Source organism: Neodiprion fabricii, chromosome 5 (assembly GCF_021155785.1).
Source record: "Neodiprion fabricii isolate iyNeoFabr1 chromosome 5, iyNeoFabr1.1, whole genome shotgun sequence".
Lineage (NCBI taxonomy): Eukaryota > Metazoa > Arthropoda > Insecta > Hymenoptera > Diprionidae > Neodiprion > Neodiprion fabricii.
In genome coordinates this window covers 4,176,032-4,188,143 of record NC_060243.1, presented here as the reverse complement: position 1 = coordinate 4,188,143, position 12,112 = coordinate 4,176,032, and the positions used below count along the sequence as shown (strand labels likewise).

Here is a 12,112-nt window from a genome sequence, read left to right as displayed (position 1 = left end):
CTGAATAAGTTATTCTCTGAAATTTTCGCGGGGTTTTAAATGGACGTCGTCGGTTAGTTCTAGTACGAAGAGTAGCGCCATAACATTAACTTTAAATACATCTTCGGTTTCTCTTTTGATTGTAAAATTGGTGTCGAGTAAAAAACTGTTTCAAATTACCACACACAACTTTCCGACTCTTGATTTGATCAGGTATTAAATCAAACTAAAACCGTTAAAATAATTCAATCTTAATTACCAAGCTTCGTAATTACAAACCTGGTTAAAAAAGAAGAGAAAAATCAATTTTGCTGTGCCGTTTAATCGACAACTGAACGTACATATGTGTTTAACGTTTATCGTGACGCAAGGAACATTTAATCACGCTTCACAGTTGACAACTTGACTTGCACGCGCGTATGTTGTGTTTTATGACGCAAGGCGTTTTATTACACATATAAGTATTCCGTGATGTGATCGCCATAGGGTAAATATGGTAATTTGGATTATTTAATGAGTGAACTTTCTACTGTGCCATGTGGAATAATTTCAAATTTGTACAGTTTTGAATCTTATAAATGTGAAGAGACGATTAATCCTTGAAGGCGTTGCATTATAAGGAAATTAACAATCTTGTTTGACTGTACGAATTCGATTGTCAAATTTAGAAGCTTCATTGTGAGTTTGTGACTTTTGGCAAGAATTTCAAACTCAGTTATACAATTCTAGAGGTATACAAATCCGAGGGTTAAAAATATGAGAATCATATCGTAACACCAAGTCGATATTATATTATCTTATTTCCAACTGTTTTATTCGCATGTATTACAAAATCAGCCTTATTTTTATACCCAAATGCAACATATACAATATTTATAACTAAATCGCATAGCACGTCCACGTGTTACGATTTCAGTGATAAAAAATGATTAGTCAATTTTATTTCACGACGTAATCGCACGACTGGTTCGAATTCACAATCGCGTAAACATATCACTACGTAATAACCTAGTTAAAACGACGAAATAAAATTATAATCGAAACAACGTAACTGTAATCATGCGGGAATTCATTTTCCCGGAAATATCGGATATCTTGGATAATAATTGCCGGAATCCCTGCTTCGGTATCGCCTGGCTTCTGATCTCCTTCTTTGCTCGTGTCGGTATTTAAAAAGTGGCCTGATTACGAATCCGTCCTCTGCGCCATCCAGATCCTGTTCAGCGCTTCTAGCCACCCTCCGTAGGGTTTTATCGGCATCCTCGGGCATTCCGAAGTGTTCGTTTCTTTCTGGAACGAGCTTTGAATCCGTCGAATCTCCCACGTTCCTCACGGATCGGGTCAAAATTAAGCTTGGATCGAAAAGAATGTCTTCTGCCACGGGGGGCCAGAATTTGTGGTGAATGTCCGAAGAATTTTTCGCTGTTTTTTCGCTCGATGAATCGGTTTCCGGTTCTCCTGCGGTATGAAACGGCGTGGAATCGGTTATGGTCGCGGATTCTGGAGTTGCCGGTTTCTCCTCGGAGAATTTAACGAGAATTCCGACGAAGAAGAGCACGAAAATTAGCTTCATGGTTTCAAACATTTCAAAAAAAAAATTCTTTCTTTTAAGTTGTATTAATTGAATTGAATTGATTTGTTTTTTCACGCTCTCAGAACGTCCGGTAGATTCTGTAAGTTCTTTATGGAGTTTGACTTCTCTTTCTACTGCCACCTGTGGCATCAGTCATCCCTTTTATATCACCGCTACCTGTCCGTATAAGATTTGCAAACAAATCCGAGCTGCTAAACGATAGCGAGCACGTGTCGACAAACTGTGAACTGATTTGATGTTAAGTGACCGATATTCGGACGCCATAAACATGGACGGTATTTTTCCCCGAAGAGATCGCCAGTTCCACAGATTTTCATGTCACATTATTCATCTCAAATACACTTTTTGAGTTTTTTCATTACGTAATTGTGATATGAAAAACGTTGAACTAGTCGTTTGAAAAAAGGATAAGACGGGAGAAAAAATTCCACATTTTCAAAATACGCTGCAAGAATATTTAAGACTAATTTATTTATTTACTCGTTTTCCGTCTTAACTTACTAATTAGCAGTTTTTACTGCAGTAGAGACGACAGTGCGGATGAAGGTGTCAGGGCGATAATGAGATCCGCAAACCGCAACCTGGCAAACAGTTCTATTCAACTACGTGAATTTTTCAGTCACGATCTTTATCGCCGAAAAATTAGTCGCTTCGGGCACTTGTTAGAGAAAGAACCAAGAGGTAAATACAGCGGTCTTCAGCTTCTCTGTAAACTCTAAGAGTCAGTGTTGAATCGATTTTGATACGAATTTGGAGAATCGAACAAGGCAAGCTAGAAAAAAAGCCTACAAAGGCGGATACAAAATTAAGATGGAAACAAATTCGGAATTGTGTTTTTTCATTCCTGAACTCGTCTCGCGATCATCGTCAATGCAATAACAAAATGCAATCCTTTCAGCAAAATACTTTTGTCCTGACCCTGACACTGAGTAAGTCAGTCACGTCTCGTTGTCGAAGGTAATAATAATGGTAACGCCAACGTTCCATACGTAAGTACCGCTGCAAGGGTAATACACATTTCGTTTAGCAAGTGGTCGATAATTTTTTCGTCACTTCATATAAAACGAGAACGATCCGTTACCGCCACTCCAGATACAATCTTGATCTTCCCGAGCTAACCGCATCACCAAAATCCCCGAATTGACATCTGCGCTAATAAATCAAAATCACCTCGCGACATGGTGAGTCGTATAATATGGTTTTATATATTATAACTTATCTGATCTTTACGTACCGATAATATCCGCGAGAAAACTTGATATGGCAAGCGTAGCAGTTATTGACGCGTTTAGACCTAACTGTCGACCCTTTTATTTTCAAAAATTATAAACCGACGGCAAAAATTGTCAATTTCTCGATTACTGAAACCAGTTTCCAGAGGCTTAGACACTGAAAATTTATTGTTTGGTAATTTTATAACCAAGGATCGAACGGATACAACCTAAAAACGTCAATAACCGGTGCTATACACTTGGGCACTTTATCTGCGTCGGATTAATTTCAGCTTGACTTGTTCGTTCTGACTTTCCTTGCGATTCGTCGTTCCGAAGTACAAACGTAAGTGGGTATTTAGCTAATCGGAAACGTTGATCAACAGAGGTAACATATTTCCCAATAACAAGCAATAGTGAATTTCTCGTTAAGTATTCGAAATCACAAGTGATGGATATTCCCTCGGAGAAAGTGAACCGTACGGTACGTTTCATGCGCACAATTTCAATATAAGCGAAGCAAGTGCTCAGGGCATAAATTTCGATATCGTAGGGAAATTTTTCTAGCTGTAATTACGAACAATTGTCTGCCGGCTTATCCTAGAGGTATCGCACCTTCGATATTTCATACATATTCCGTTATTTTCGTTCGTGATTTTCTGACGCGTACGAACCCAACGAGTATCCTGTAATTGATCACCGATTAATCAAAACCCACTGCAGGGTGAAACAAACAAATAAATCATCTCGGCTCGATTATCCCCGTAGGCAAAAATCCTCCTGCAGGTGACAGTCGTCGCGTTTTTGGCATTGTCCGTTTCCGGACAGCCGATAAGTCCGCAGGATGTCGAAGGACTCCTGCCGCAGACTCCAAGGACGAAGAATGAGACGGTCGCAGCTATCGTCCAGGATCCCGTCGTGAAGGACGCCGTGCAATCGGTCGTCGGTGACGGAACGCTTTCCGGCCTTGTCGTCAAGAAGGACACCGTCATCCTGCCCGCCAGGACACCGGACGTGGTGAGCATGATCCTGGCTAACTGGACCATTTTTCGAACGGAGAACATAAAGGTTTCACCTTCCGTTTGCCGCAGGTCTTGTCTTACAAACAGCAGATACTTATGGCCCCCCTTTCCGACCTCGAGAACATCCGTAAGAACATCACGGAAGCCGCGACTCTCAAAGCAGAGAAGGAGGACAAATCCGAGGACAAGGACGTCGAGGAGCTTGGAGTGGTCCAAGTAGTTCCTGTCGATGATCGGGAGTTTCCTGATCCTCCGATAATTCGTCGCAGCGTCCCGGAACCGGAAAAGGTGGTTTTCCAGATTTAACCTTTTCACTCACGGAATTCAATTTTTACTACCACGGAAGTGAAATTGTACGTTTTCTATGTATTGTTCGACCCTGAATGCGAATCTGGTAGCTAAAATTTAATAAAACTAAAATCAACCCCTAAAATGGGGTGAAAACGGGGTGAATTATCAACGTTGTTTCAGACAGTGTTCTTGAATGAGATTTATATGAATATTTATTTTCGAAGCAGTACGATTTTAGACCTATATGCAACCCTAACGAGGGTGAAAACTACCCCTGTGCATTGAATTTTGTTAATTCCGGACATTCTGAGTTCTTCGTTTGTCAAACAATGAATTCCAAGAGTTTTTAGTATACGTTTATTATCAAATTTCTCCGCTAACGAATCATATTCACGAAATTTTGTTTTGCATATCTTCATTCCTAACAATTATAAACAATTATGAATGCACAAAAATCCCAATCAAGTCAAAGTTTGAGTATTTCTTTTTTTTTACCTAAAACTGAAAATCAATCTGTGACCGAAAGAATTAACCTAAGCTCAAACACACGTTGAATTGGCAAATGTCCTTGAATTTATCACAATCTGTAAACAAAGTCTTTTACACCGAAGTCGAGAAAAATTTTTATAAGCAAATTTTTCATAAACATATATGATATGTTGTAAAAATCTCTGTACTACATTCTGTAACTAATTCATTAGCAATGCGGATAATAAATATTTTTTACGAGAAATAAACATATATAAAATTCTAAAAAAATAATTAATTGACCACAACAATTGTCGGTAAAAGTAATCCAATCCCTGATACAAAAATAATTCTTAATTACCGAAATTCACAGCAGGAATCGACCGATTCTTCTCAGACACAGACCGAAGTTCACAAGCTGAAGATTTCGGGCATCGAAGAAAGCGCGATCAAACTTCCCGAGGGAGTTTTTCCGGAGAATATCAGCCTGCCGGAGATAGTCGAGGATAAAATATCGGCCCCAGTTGTAGCGGTTGTGAGAGAAAAAATTTTACCCGGTTCTGAAAAATCCGTGCTTACTCTTTCCCTGGCTGCGCCAACGGAATCGGGGATTAAAAAAAGCGACACAACCGCCTGGGAGAAAAAGGAAATTCCGGAATACGGAGCGAGGATTCCAGTCGCTGTAATTATGCCCGAGGAATCGGAGAATCCGCCGGTTGATATCGAGGTAAAACACTGATCAATGAATCGATATAATTCGTAGAGTATTTTTACACGGTTACAATTCAAATACAATACCAGTCTTCTCCTATAGCTGTAATACCGTAAAGTTATTCATCTGTTTTCATTTTATGTAGCTAACTAACTGCGTGTAGAAATTTACGGATAATTATTATCGATATTTATGGTGATGGTATATAACGACTTTATAGGTATACGATATACGTGTGAAGAAAACTTAAAAAATAAGAAAACAATTAATAATAATAATAATCCATCGATACTGATTATACGAATATGATAATAAAGCTTTTTCGATTGTAAATAAATGATTGTGGGTCTTTCATTACCATGATATTTTTGTTAAACGTTTATACACGTATATGTAAAATTTTAACAATATCTTCGAAAAGATGTTCTCTTTTTTCTAGCGGCAAATTTTTACATCTCTTTTTATGTTTATTTCAAAATTTCAGGCTAGAAGCCAGGCGCCGAAGGAAATTTTAGCAATTTTCACCGTCTCCGGAGACGAAAGTTCTCTTTATCAGAGCGATTCCGGGGATATGGCCGTGGCCGAGGATATTATCTTCAGGCCTCTTTTCCGCTATCGCCAACAGCAGAACGACCGCACCAGAGTTTTGGAAAATAGAGTGTATTATCAGAAAACTCCGTTGTACCGAGGATACAGACCCCCGTACGATTCGAGCGGGGATTATGGGACACCGTATAAATCCTACAGGAGACGCCAGAGACCCAGATATTATGAGGATTATTGATCGGCTCGAGTATCGCGCAATTTGAAGGAAAGAGAAGTGACAAAAATTCGTTTTAATCAAGACTGAAATTTCCACCGATATTCGCTGAGACTTAATTTAGAAAAAAAAAAAAAAAAAATAACAATAATCCAAATTCCGTAGAAATTTATCCGAGCAAAGCAATTAAGACTGTAATTTGTACGCATTTTCTGTTTAATGAGAATCAAAAATTGACTGACAGAAAAGACTGGAAAAGAAATTCATGGACGCGTGTTACGGTTAATCTTTAATTATTATAAATTATTAACATTAGTTTTAAAAAGTATATTTTTTTCATCGACTATGAATAGATCGAGATAAGACGTTGGTTTTTATTTTTTATTCGTATATGATTATAATTGGTAATAAATATTAAATGCAAAAATTTGTTTTATGTACAACTGAAATTGAAGTTTTTTAATCGCTGCAACGACTCAATCGTATTCGTATAATTGTTACTATGTGTTTATTTTTAAATCATATATCAGAATGTTCAATCGCACTTCGTCGTACGATTCAAAGTAGTAAATGCAAGGCTTAAATCACCGCGCCTGAATCATTCTTTATACATATACTTAATACTTCTCTTTCCGTCGTTACTTCACACGACAATCTGCTAAGTAGAAACTCTTCGAGTTGTTTAAATTACGCTTGTACAAAGTTCTTAGAATCAAATCTGACCTTAGGCTTGCTTTCTTTTCGTCTGTGGGTACATGAATAAAATGAAAAGAGAAGATAAATATTAATAAGAAATCGCTACGCAAGAATCGAAAACGGTGTCAATAAATTCCCTGAAATTTTGGTGAAGTAACTCTGTAAATATGTCATGAATTTTATCTAAACTCAATCGAATAAAATATTCCGGGGTGAAAGTGATGGCAGGAAATTCATATCGATAGAATTAGAACCGATTCTGTACAAGAAGATTTGAAAGAAATTTTAGCAGAGAAAAACTTCTACCGTAGTTGTTTAGTGAAAAACGGTACAGTACGTGATAGAAACGAATTTTATTCTCGCCTTGATTCTAAATTCGACAAATTTATTCCGCGTTTAAATTTATTCGTGCTCATTGTACTTGCAAATCGATCGTTAGACGTGGAATTACCGCGATATCGAATTCAACCGGCGTATGATAGCAACGGATTTTTGTCGATCATTTAAGCAGGGTCAAAATCCGTGGCATGAAAATATTCAGCTCTCGAAACACTGAGACCCACTTTTGGCCCGACTTGGCATGCGGCAACGAGTTTGCGGCGACGTTCTCGGCTCCGCGGAATTTTCTTGCGGTTATGAATGACTGACGAGACCGCAAATCAGTTCAACAATTGATGCTTAGGTTCGAAGAAATACCGTGATAGTTACTTTAAACATTTCACTGAATATGCTGCCACGGAAAATTCCCAGCGAGAATTGCCGGGTAACACATGTTTACGACAGATCATAATGATGGAGTTGTGCGCAATTATCGACAAGCATGAGTTCGCCGATTAGAATCAAAGCCTAACGATTGCACGCAGGCAAATCTGTGAAAGACGTCATAATACAATAATTGAAGCTACAAAACTCTGGCTGATTATACGGTAAGAAGAGAAAGAAACAAAAAGATCGGTAACGATCTAATTTTCCAAGAATTATAAACTTAATTACGTGTTTGGCATTCTCGAAACATAGAATAATTTTTTATTTTACCAGGAAAAAAAAAAAATACCCGAGAAATAAACGCTGTGCTTAATTCTTGACCATTTTTTATTCCAATTGTCAAAATCTTCAAGCACCATGCTTGTAGAATGAGCTTCATATTAATTTCACTAGAATACTCGTTATTTAGTATAATGATTGACGAATGAATCGAAATAAAATATCGCTTGTGTTTAAACGGGAAATTGACTCGTTATTTGTCATGTGTTTCACAACCGAGAATGGCGATACGGCAGAATTGTCGATTTTTCATTTATTGTTCTGAACGTTAGAGCAGCGGTGCTAATGGCAGTGCAGCGATTGGAATTGCGTCAGTCATTCATTGTTTAAAGCTTACAAGCAGAATTGATCTGCCTATGTCTGCATTTCCGTACGTATAAACGATGATACTACGACAGGAAGGAACAGTCAACACCCTGATGATCGGTGAATCTTTAATCGTAAGGTCTAGATGAATCTTCATAATTTGGAAGCTATATTAGTCACGCACAGTGGGTTGTTTATTTTGTTAACTCTTTTTTTTTACATTCATAAAACAAATTACGTCGGATCACAGAATGAATAAATTTTGTTGCATGTGAGAAATGAATCATCAAAACTCAGCAACGAACGTGTGGAAATATCCGGGAAATGATAGGAAATTTCGAGAGTTTGATTCGAGAATTTATCAGAAACATAAAGGTGATATCGCAATAAGTATTTTGGGTAAAATCAGACCCGCTAAGATTCGTCGAGTGTAATTTTTGGCCCGCTTTCTCCAAATACCAAACTGACACAATGAGCGAACATCGACAGTAAAGCCGATAATAATTTACCTCGGAGTTCATCAGACGGAATGATGCCAGTGCTCGTTTCGCGCCGTTAATGAATCACGAATATTTTGAGCGGTCAAAATCAGAGGGACGGATGTCACCGGCCTTTCTCAGACTCTATCGCCCTTCTTCGCGTGGACGGTGGATCTTGTTTATATACCGGGAACGCGCGTAATCGCCCGTTACAGTGAATACGCACAAGAAAACTGGTTTAAACGTCCTGCGAACGTGTACTGCAGGCTCTAAAATAATACACGGAACGGAGTTCGCACAGCGGCCGGTCTCGAGATCGCCTTGAGGTATATATAAGCATTGTCTGCGTTGTGAGGTGAGCTCAGAACGCGCGTGAAGTCTGTACCAGCTGCTTTGCAAACCCGGAAGTTAATTAAGCCCTCGTTGGAACTCGACTCGATTTACAGTGTTATAATATCCCGGGTTTTGGAGACAAGGAACGCAAAACCATGAGAAACTTCTTGCTGGTAATTGCTTTTTTCAATTACAAACCAAAACACTTGTCATAAGAAAAAAAAGAATAAGAAAAAAAAAAATATCACAGGTTGCGATTTTACCAAATGTATGACGATAAAAGAAATATTTCGTTGGTTCAGAATAAAAATACGGTTAGTTTGACGCAATAACCACGAAATTGCTTCGTTCGGATAAATTTTCCGTTGGACCAAAGAACAGGTTTATTGATTTTTTTTTTTGGCTTCAAAAAACATTTCGTTCGATTGCATGTTCGTTAGCCGTATTTGGTTGATGCAAGAAATGCTGCATTCTCTGTGAGCACAGTATTTCGTAACCAAAACCACCAAGGATTTTGTAAAACCAGGTGAATATCGAGCCTCATGAGTATTTCAAATTACAGATTACGCTACTGGCTCTGATAGCCCTTGAAGCAACTTTGGCAGCGCCTTCGGACCGAAAGAAGGATGATCTTACGAAATCGGGCGGGGAAATCCCGAGGATTTCACACAACGTGGGCGTCAAGACGACCCGGAGGAGGAACGTGGGTCCCGCAACAAGTCCCGGAGTCCAGGGTCACGTTTTGCGGGATGAATCGGTTGGGAACAACGGCCACATCGAGAGGGTCAGCCTCAACCGGGTTTCGGCTCTCGATGGAAGCGTCGATGAGGTCAAAGTCGAGGCTGGAAAAGCGGGAATCTTCGCCTACGGAATGCCGAAACGGATCCTGGAGAACAACGGATTTATTGAACGCGTTTCTCACATCGAGGATGAGGAAAAGGGCGGAAAACGCGCGGCCAGATCCGTTCAACAACTGAGGGAACAATCGGCGTACCTCGAAGTTCAGGAAGCCAAGGTATTTAGACTCCTTTTTGAGTGCAAGTACAAGTACAAGTATGTATTACCGATGATCCTCGAGATCGAAGGTTGACTTGCGTGAAGAGCCGATTGTTGTTAATGCAGATTAAAAAAATTTTTTACTCCCATATATTTAGGATTAATTGAAAAATGCTTATCTTTCTTTAAAGCTGGGGCGTGACTTCTAAGTTGAGGCTGATTCACCTGCACGCGATATAAATTCATCCAGGAACTGTGCGTGAAAGAAAAAAGGCCTGAAGGTGAAGACAAAGAAAGTAAAACCTCTCTGTTCGTTACCAAAAAATAAGAAAGTATTACTTGAATATTCATAGTTATTATCCTTGTATTATTAGTTATATTATCATATAAGTAACATGTATACTACAAGATGTATATATATATATAGATTTTCGTATTGTGTAAGCTAATCGTATAAAAAGAACTTTGAACAAGATTTTAACTTCTGAGAAATTTATACTTGAAAAATTTCTCGATCTTATGTAAAAAGTGAATAAAACAGTAAATAAACTTACAGTCTTTTCGTATTTCTTTCAATAGTGTTGAATTTCAAACGAAACTACGCTATCGCTATTGTTTCACCGCTTATGGTACGTTTAGCACAGCGTTACGTTAAATACTTTGTACTACATTATACATACATGCATACACGCGTGAATATATGTCAGGAACGAAACACGTTGCGCATATCGAATGAGCGTGATCAGCTTTTGTTCGCGATCACGTAACGCGGTTAGAAAAATAAAAAATCCCGTAATGTAAAGAAGGAAAGAAAGAAGTATTAGAAAAAAAAATAAATAAATTATGGCGTCGTAAAATTTTGCAGTATCCGGAACAGGACGGATTAAAATCTCTCTGAGTATAACTTTGTCTCCGCCTCTATCGATGTTGTGATAAGTGTACATAGTTTACAACTTTCGTTCAGGGCCACACAAATCGGCGATCGGGTCGATAGATAAAATTCCGGTTTGTCAGAAGGCCGGGTATAGATAGAGATATTTGGGCGTGCATAATCTACACTTAAATTTCGCTACGAATGACGTCATGTAAGATAAGTAATCAAGGACGTCTTAATTGTGCTTATTAAAGTATAAAAATCCCGTTCGATTTATCGATATGCCGGATTTTTCACCCAACTTTTTTATACCCCGCGATGAAATAATCGGCGACATCAATACTTCGTCCGATTACAATTCGAGCCTCGATACTCAAACCAGGTTATTATATTATAAATATATTATTATTCGCAAAGTATTCGGTCAAATGTTCTTTCGAAAGATAAATATAACAGGCAGCAGAAAGGGGCGAGGGAAGGATAAAAAACGGTAAAAGCACCGTTTAATTAGCTGCTAATCGGGCTTATCGCTTGCAGTTTAATTACTAGTCCGAATAATACGTGCTCAGTTTTAAAGTCTCCTGAAATAAAGCGAAATAATGCAATCCTTCCAAAAATGATTTAACATTTTAGATTACCGGATCGAAACGTGCCGACAAATATCGTCGCAAAGGCGTTTTTGTACGTTTTGGATTTTCTTTTGATGATAATCCTGCTGCCTTTTACCACGTGTCAAAAGATATACGGAAACGATCATTTGATGGTGATGCTCCGAGTCATTCTCGAGGTTCGTTAAAGTCCCTTCGTATACGCGGCTCCTGAAAAACCGATCAAAATTTCCAAATCTTACTAATCCCAGGTCAGTCTTGAGCTGGCAATGTGGCTGGTCCTCGCCGGTGTTTCGATACTGACATCGGCTGCTCTGATATTCGATGATCTCTACAGTGGCAAGGAAGGATCCGAAGGCTACAGAAGGTTGGTAAAAAAGAGCACGATCGATCCGGAGCAAGAGAATCGTACCCAGGAACAGCCGGCGAGCGAAATCGTTGAGGAAAAATCAACGCCTCGAGATAAAAATGATAGTGAGATCTTATCCTGGAGACTCGCGGTATTTTTGATTTTTTTATGCACTGGGAATAATATTCCTGAATTTTATACCTTGCAGGGACCGAGGAGACGGGTGTAGATCATTCAATTAATCTGCACGGTAATCGAGAAAGGATTTACTCGAAAAACCGCAGCTTAATGCCCGAAAACCCTTCGAGGACGGAATCGCGAAACTCTGAAGTAAAATAATATTGATAACTGTTAATTGGCTGTAATTTTGGTAATCATTCTAATTTCTTC

The 12,112-nt window shown here is 38.7% G+C and overlaps 2 protein-coding genes across 4 annotated transcripts; both read left to right on the top strand.

The window, feature by feature from the left end:
- The first annotated feature begins 2,638 nt into the window (after nt 1–2,638).
- LOC124182183 lies at nt 2,639–6,250 on the top strand. Of its 3 annotated transcripts, none has more exons than XM_046569115.1 (5): nt 2,639–2,754; nt 3,553–3,798; nt 3,876–4,094; nt 4,939–5,292; nt 5,762–6,250. In XM_046569115.1, the coding sequence occupies exons 1-5, from the start codon at nt 2,752–2,754 to the stop codon at nt 6,059–6,061; spliced, it is 1,122 nt and encodes a 373-aa protein (XP_046425071.1). In that variant the 5' UTR covers nt 2,639–2,751; the 3' UTR covers nt 6,062–6,250. The 3 variants fall into 3 exon arrangements, with proteins under 3 accessions (XP_046425071.1, XP_046425070.1, XP_046425068.1); XM_046569114.1 differs by having other exon boundaries at nt 3,553–3,801; nt 4,942–5,292; XM_046569112.1 differs by having other exon boundaries at nt 3,553–3,801.
- A 2,657-nt stretch (nt 6,251–8,907) lies between these two features.
- Nucleotides 8,908–10,440, top strand: LOC124182185. The gene is made up of 3 exons (XM_046569117.1): nt 8,908–9,068; nt 9,458–9,910; nt 10,083–10,440. The coding sequence occupies exons 1-3, from the start codon at nt 9,051–9,053 to the stop codon at nt 10,098–10,100; spliced, it is 489 nt and encodes a 162-aa protein (XP_046425073.1). The 5' UTR covers nt 8,908–9,050; the 3' UTR covers nt 10,101–10,440.
- The last annotated feature ends 1,672 nt before the right edge of the window (nt 10,441–12,112 follow it).

What these genes read in the sequence shown, in the direction of transcription:
- LOC124182183 (XM_046569112.1), top strand. An exon ending in CCGCCAGGACACCGGACGTG is followed by an intron (nt 3,802 to 3,875) that starts GTGAGCATGATC and finishes CGTTTGCCGCAG; the next exon opens with GTCTTGTCTTACAAACAGCA. An exon ending in ATCCGCCGGTTGATATCGAG is followed by an intron (nt 5,293 to 5,761) that starts GTAAAACACTGA and finishes TCAAAATTTCAG; the next exon opens with GCTAGAAGCCAGGCGCCGAA.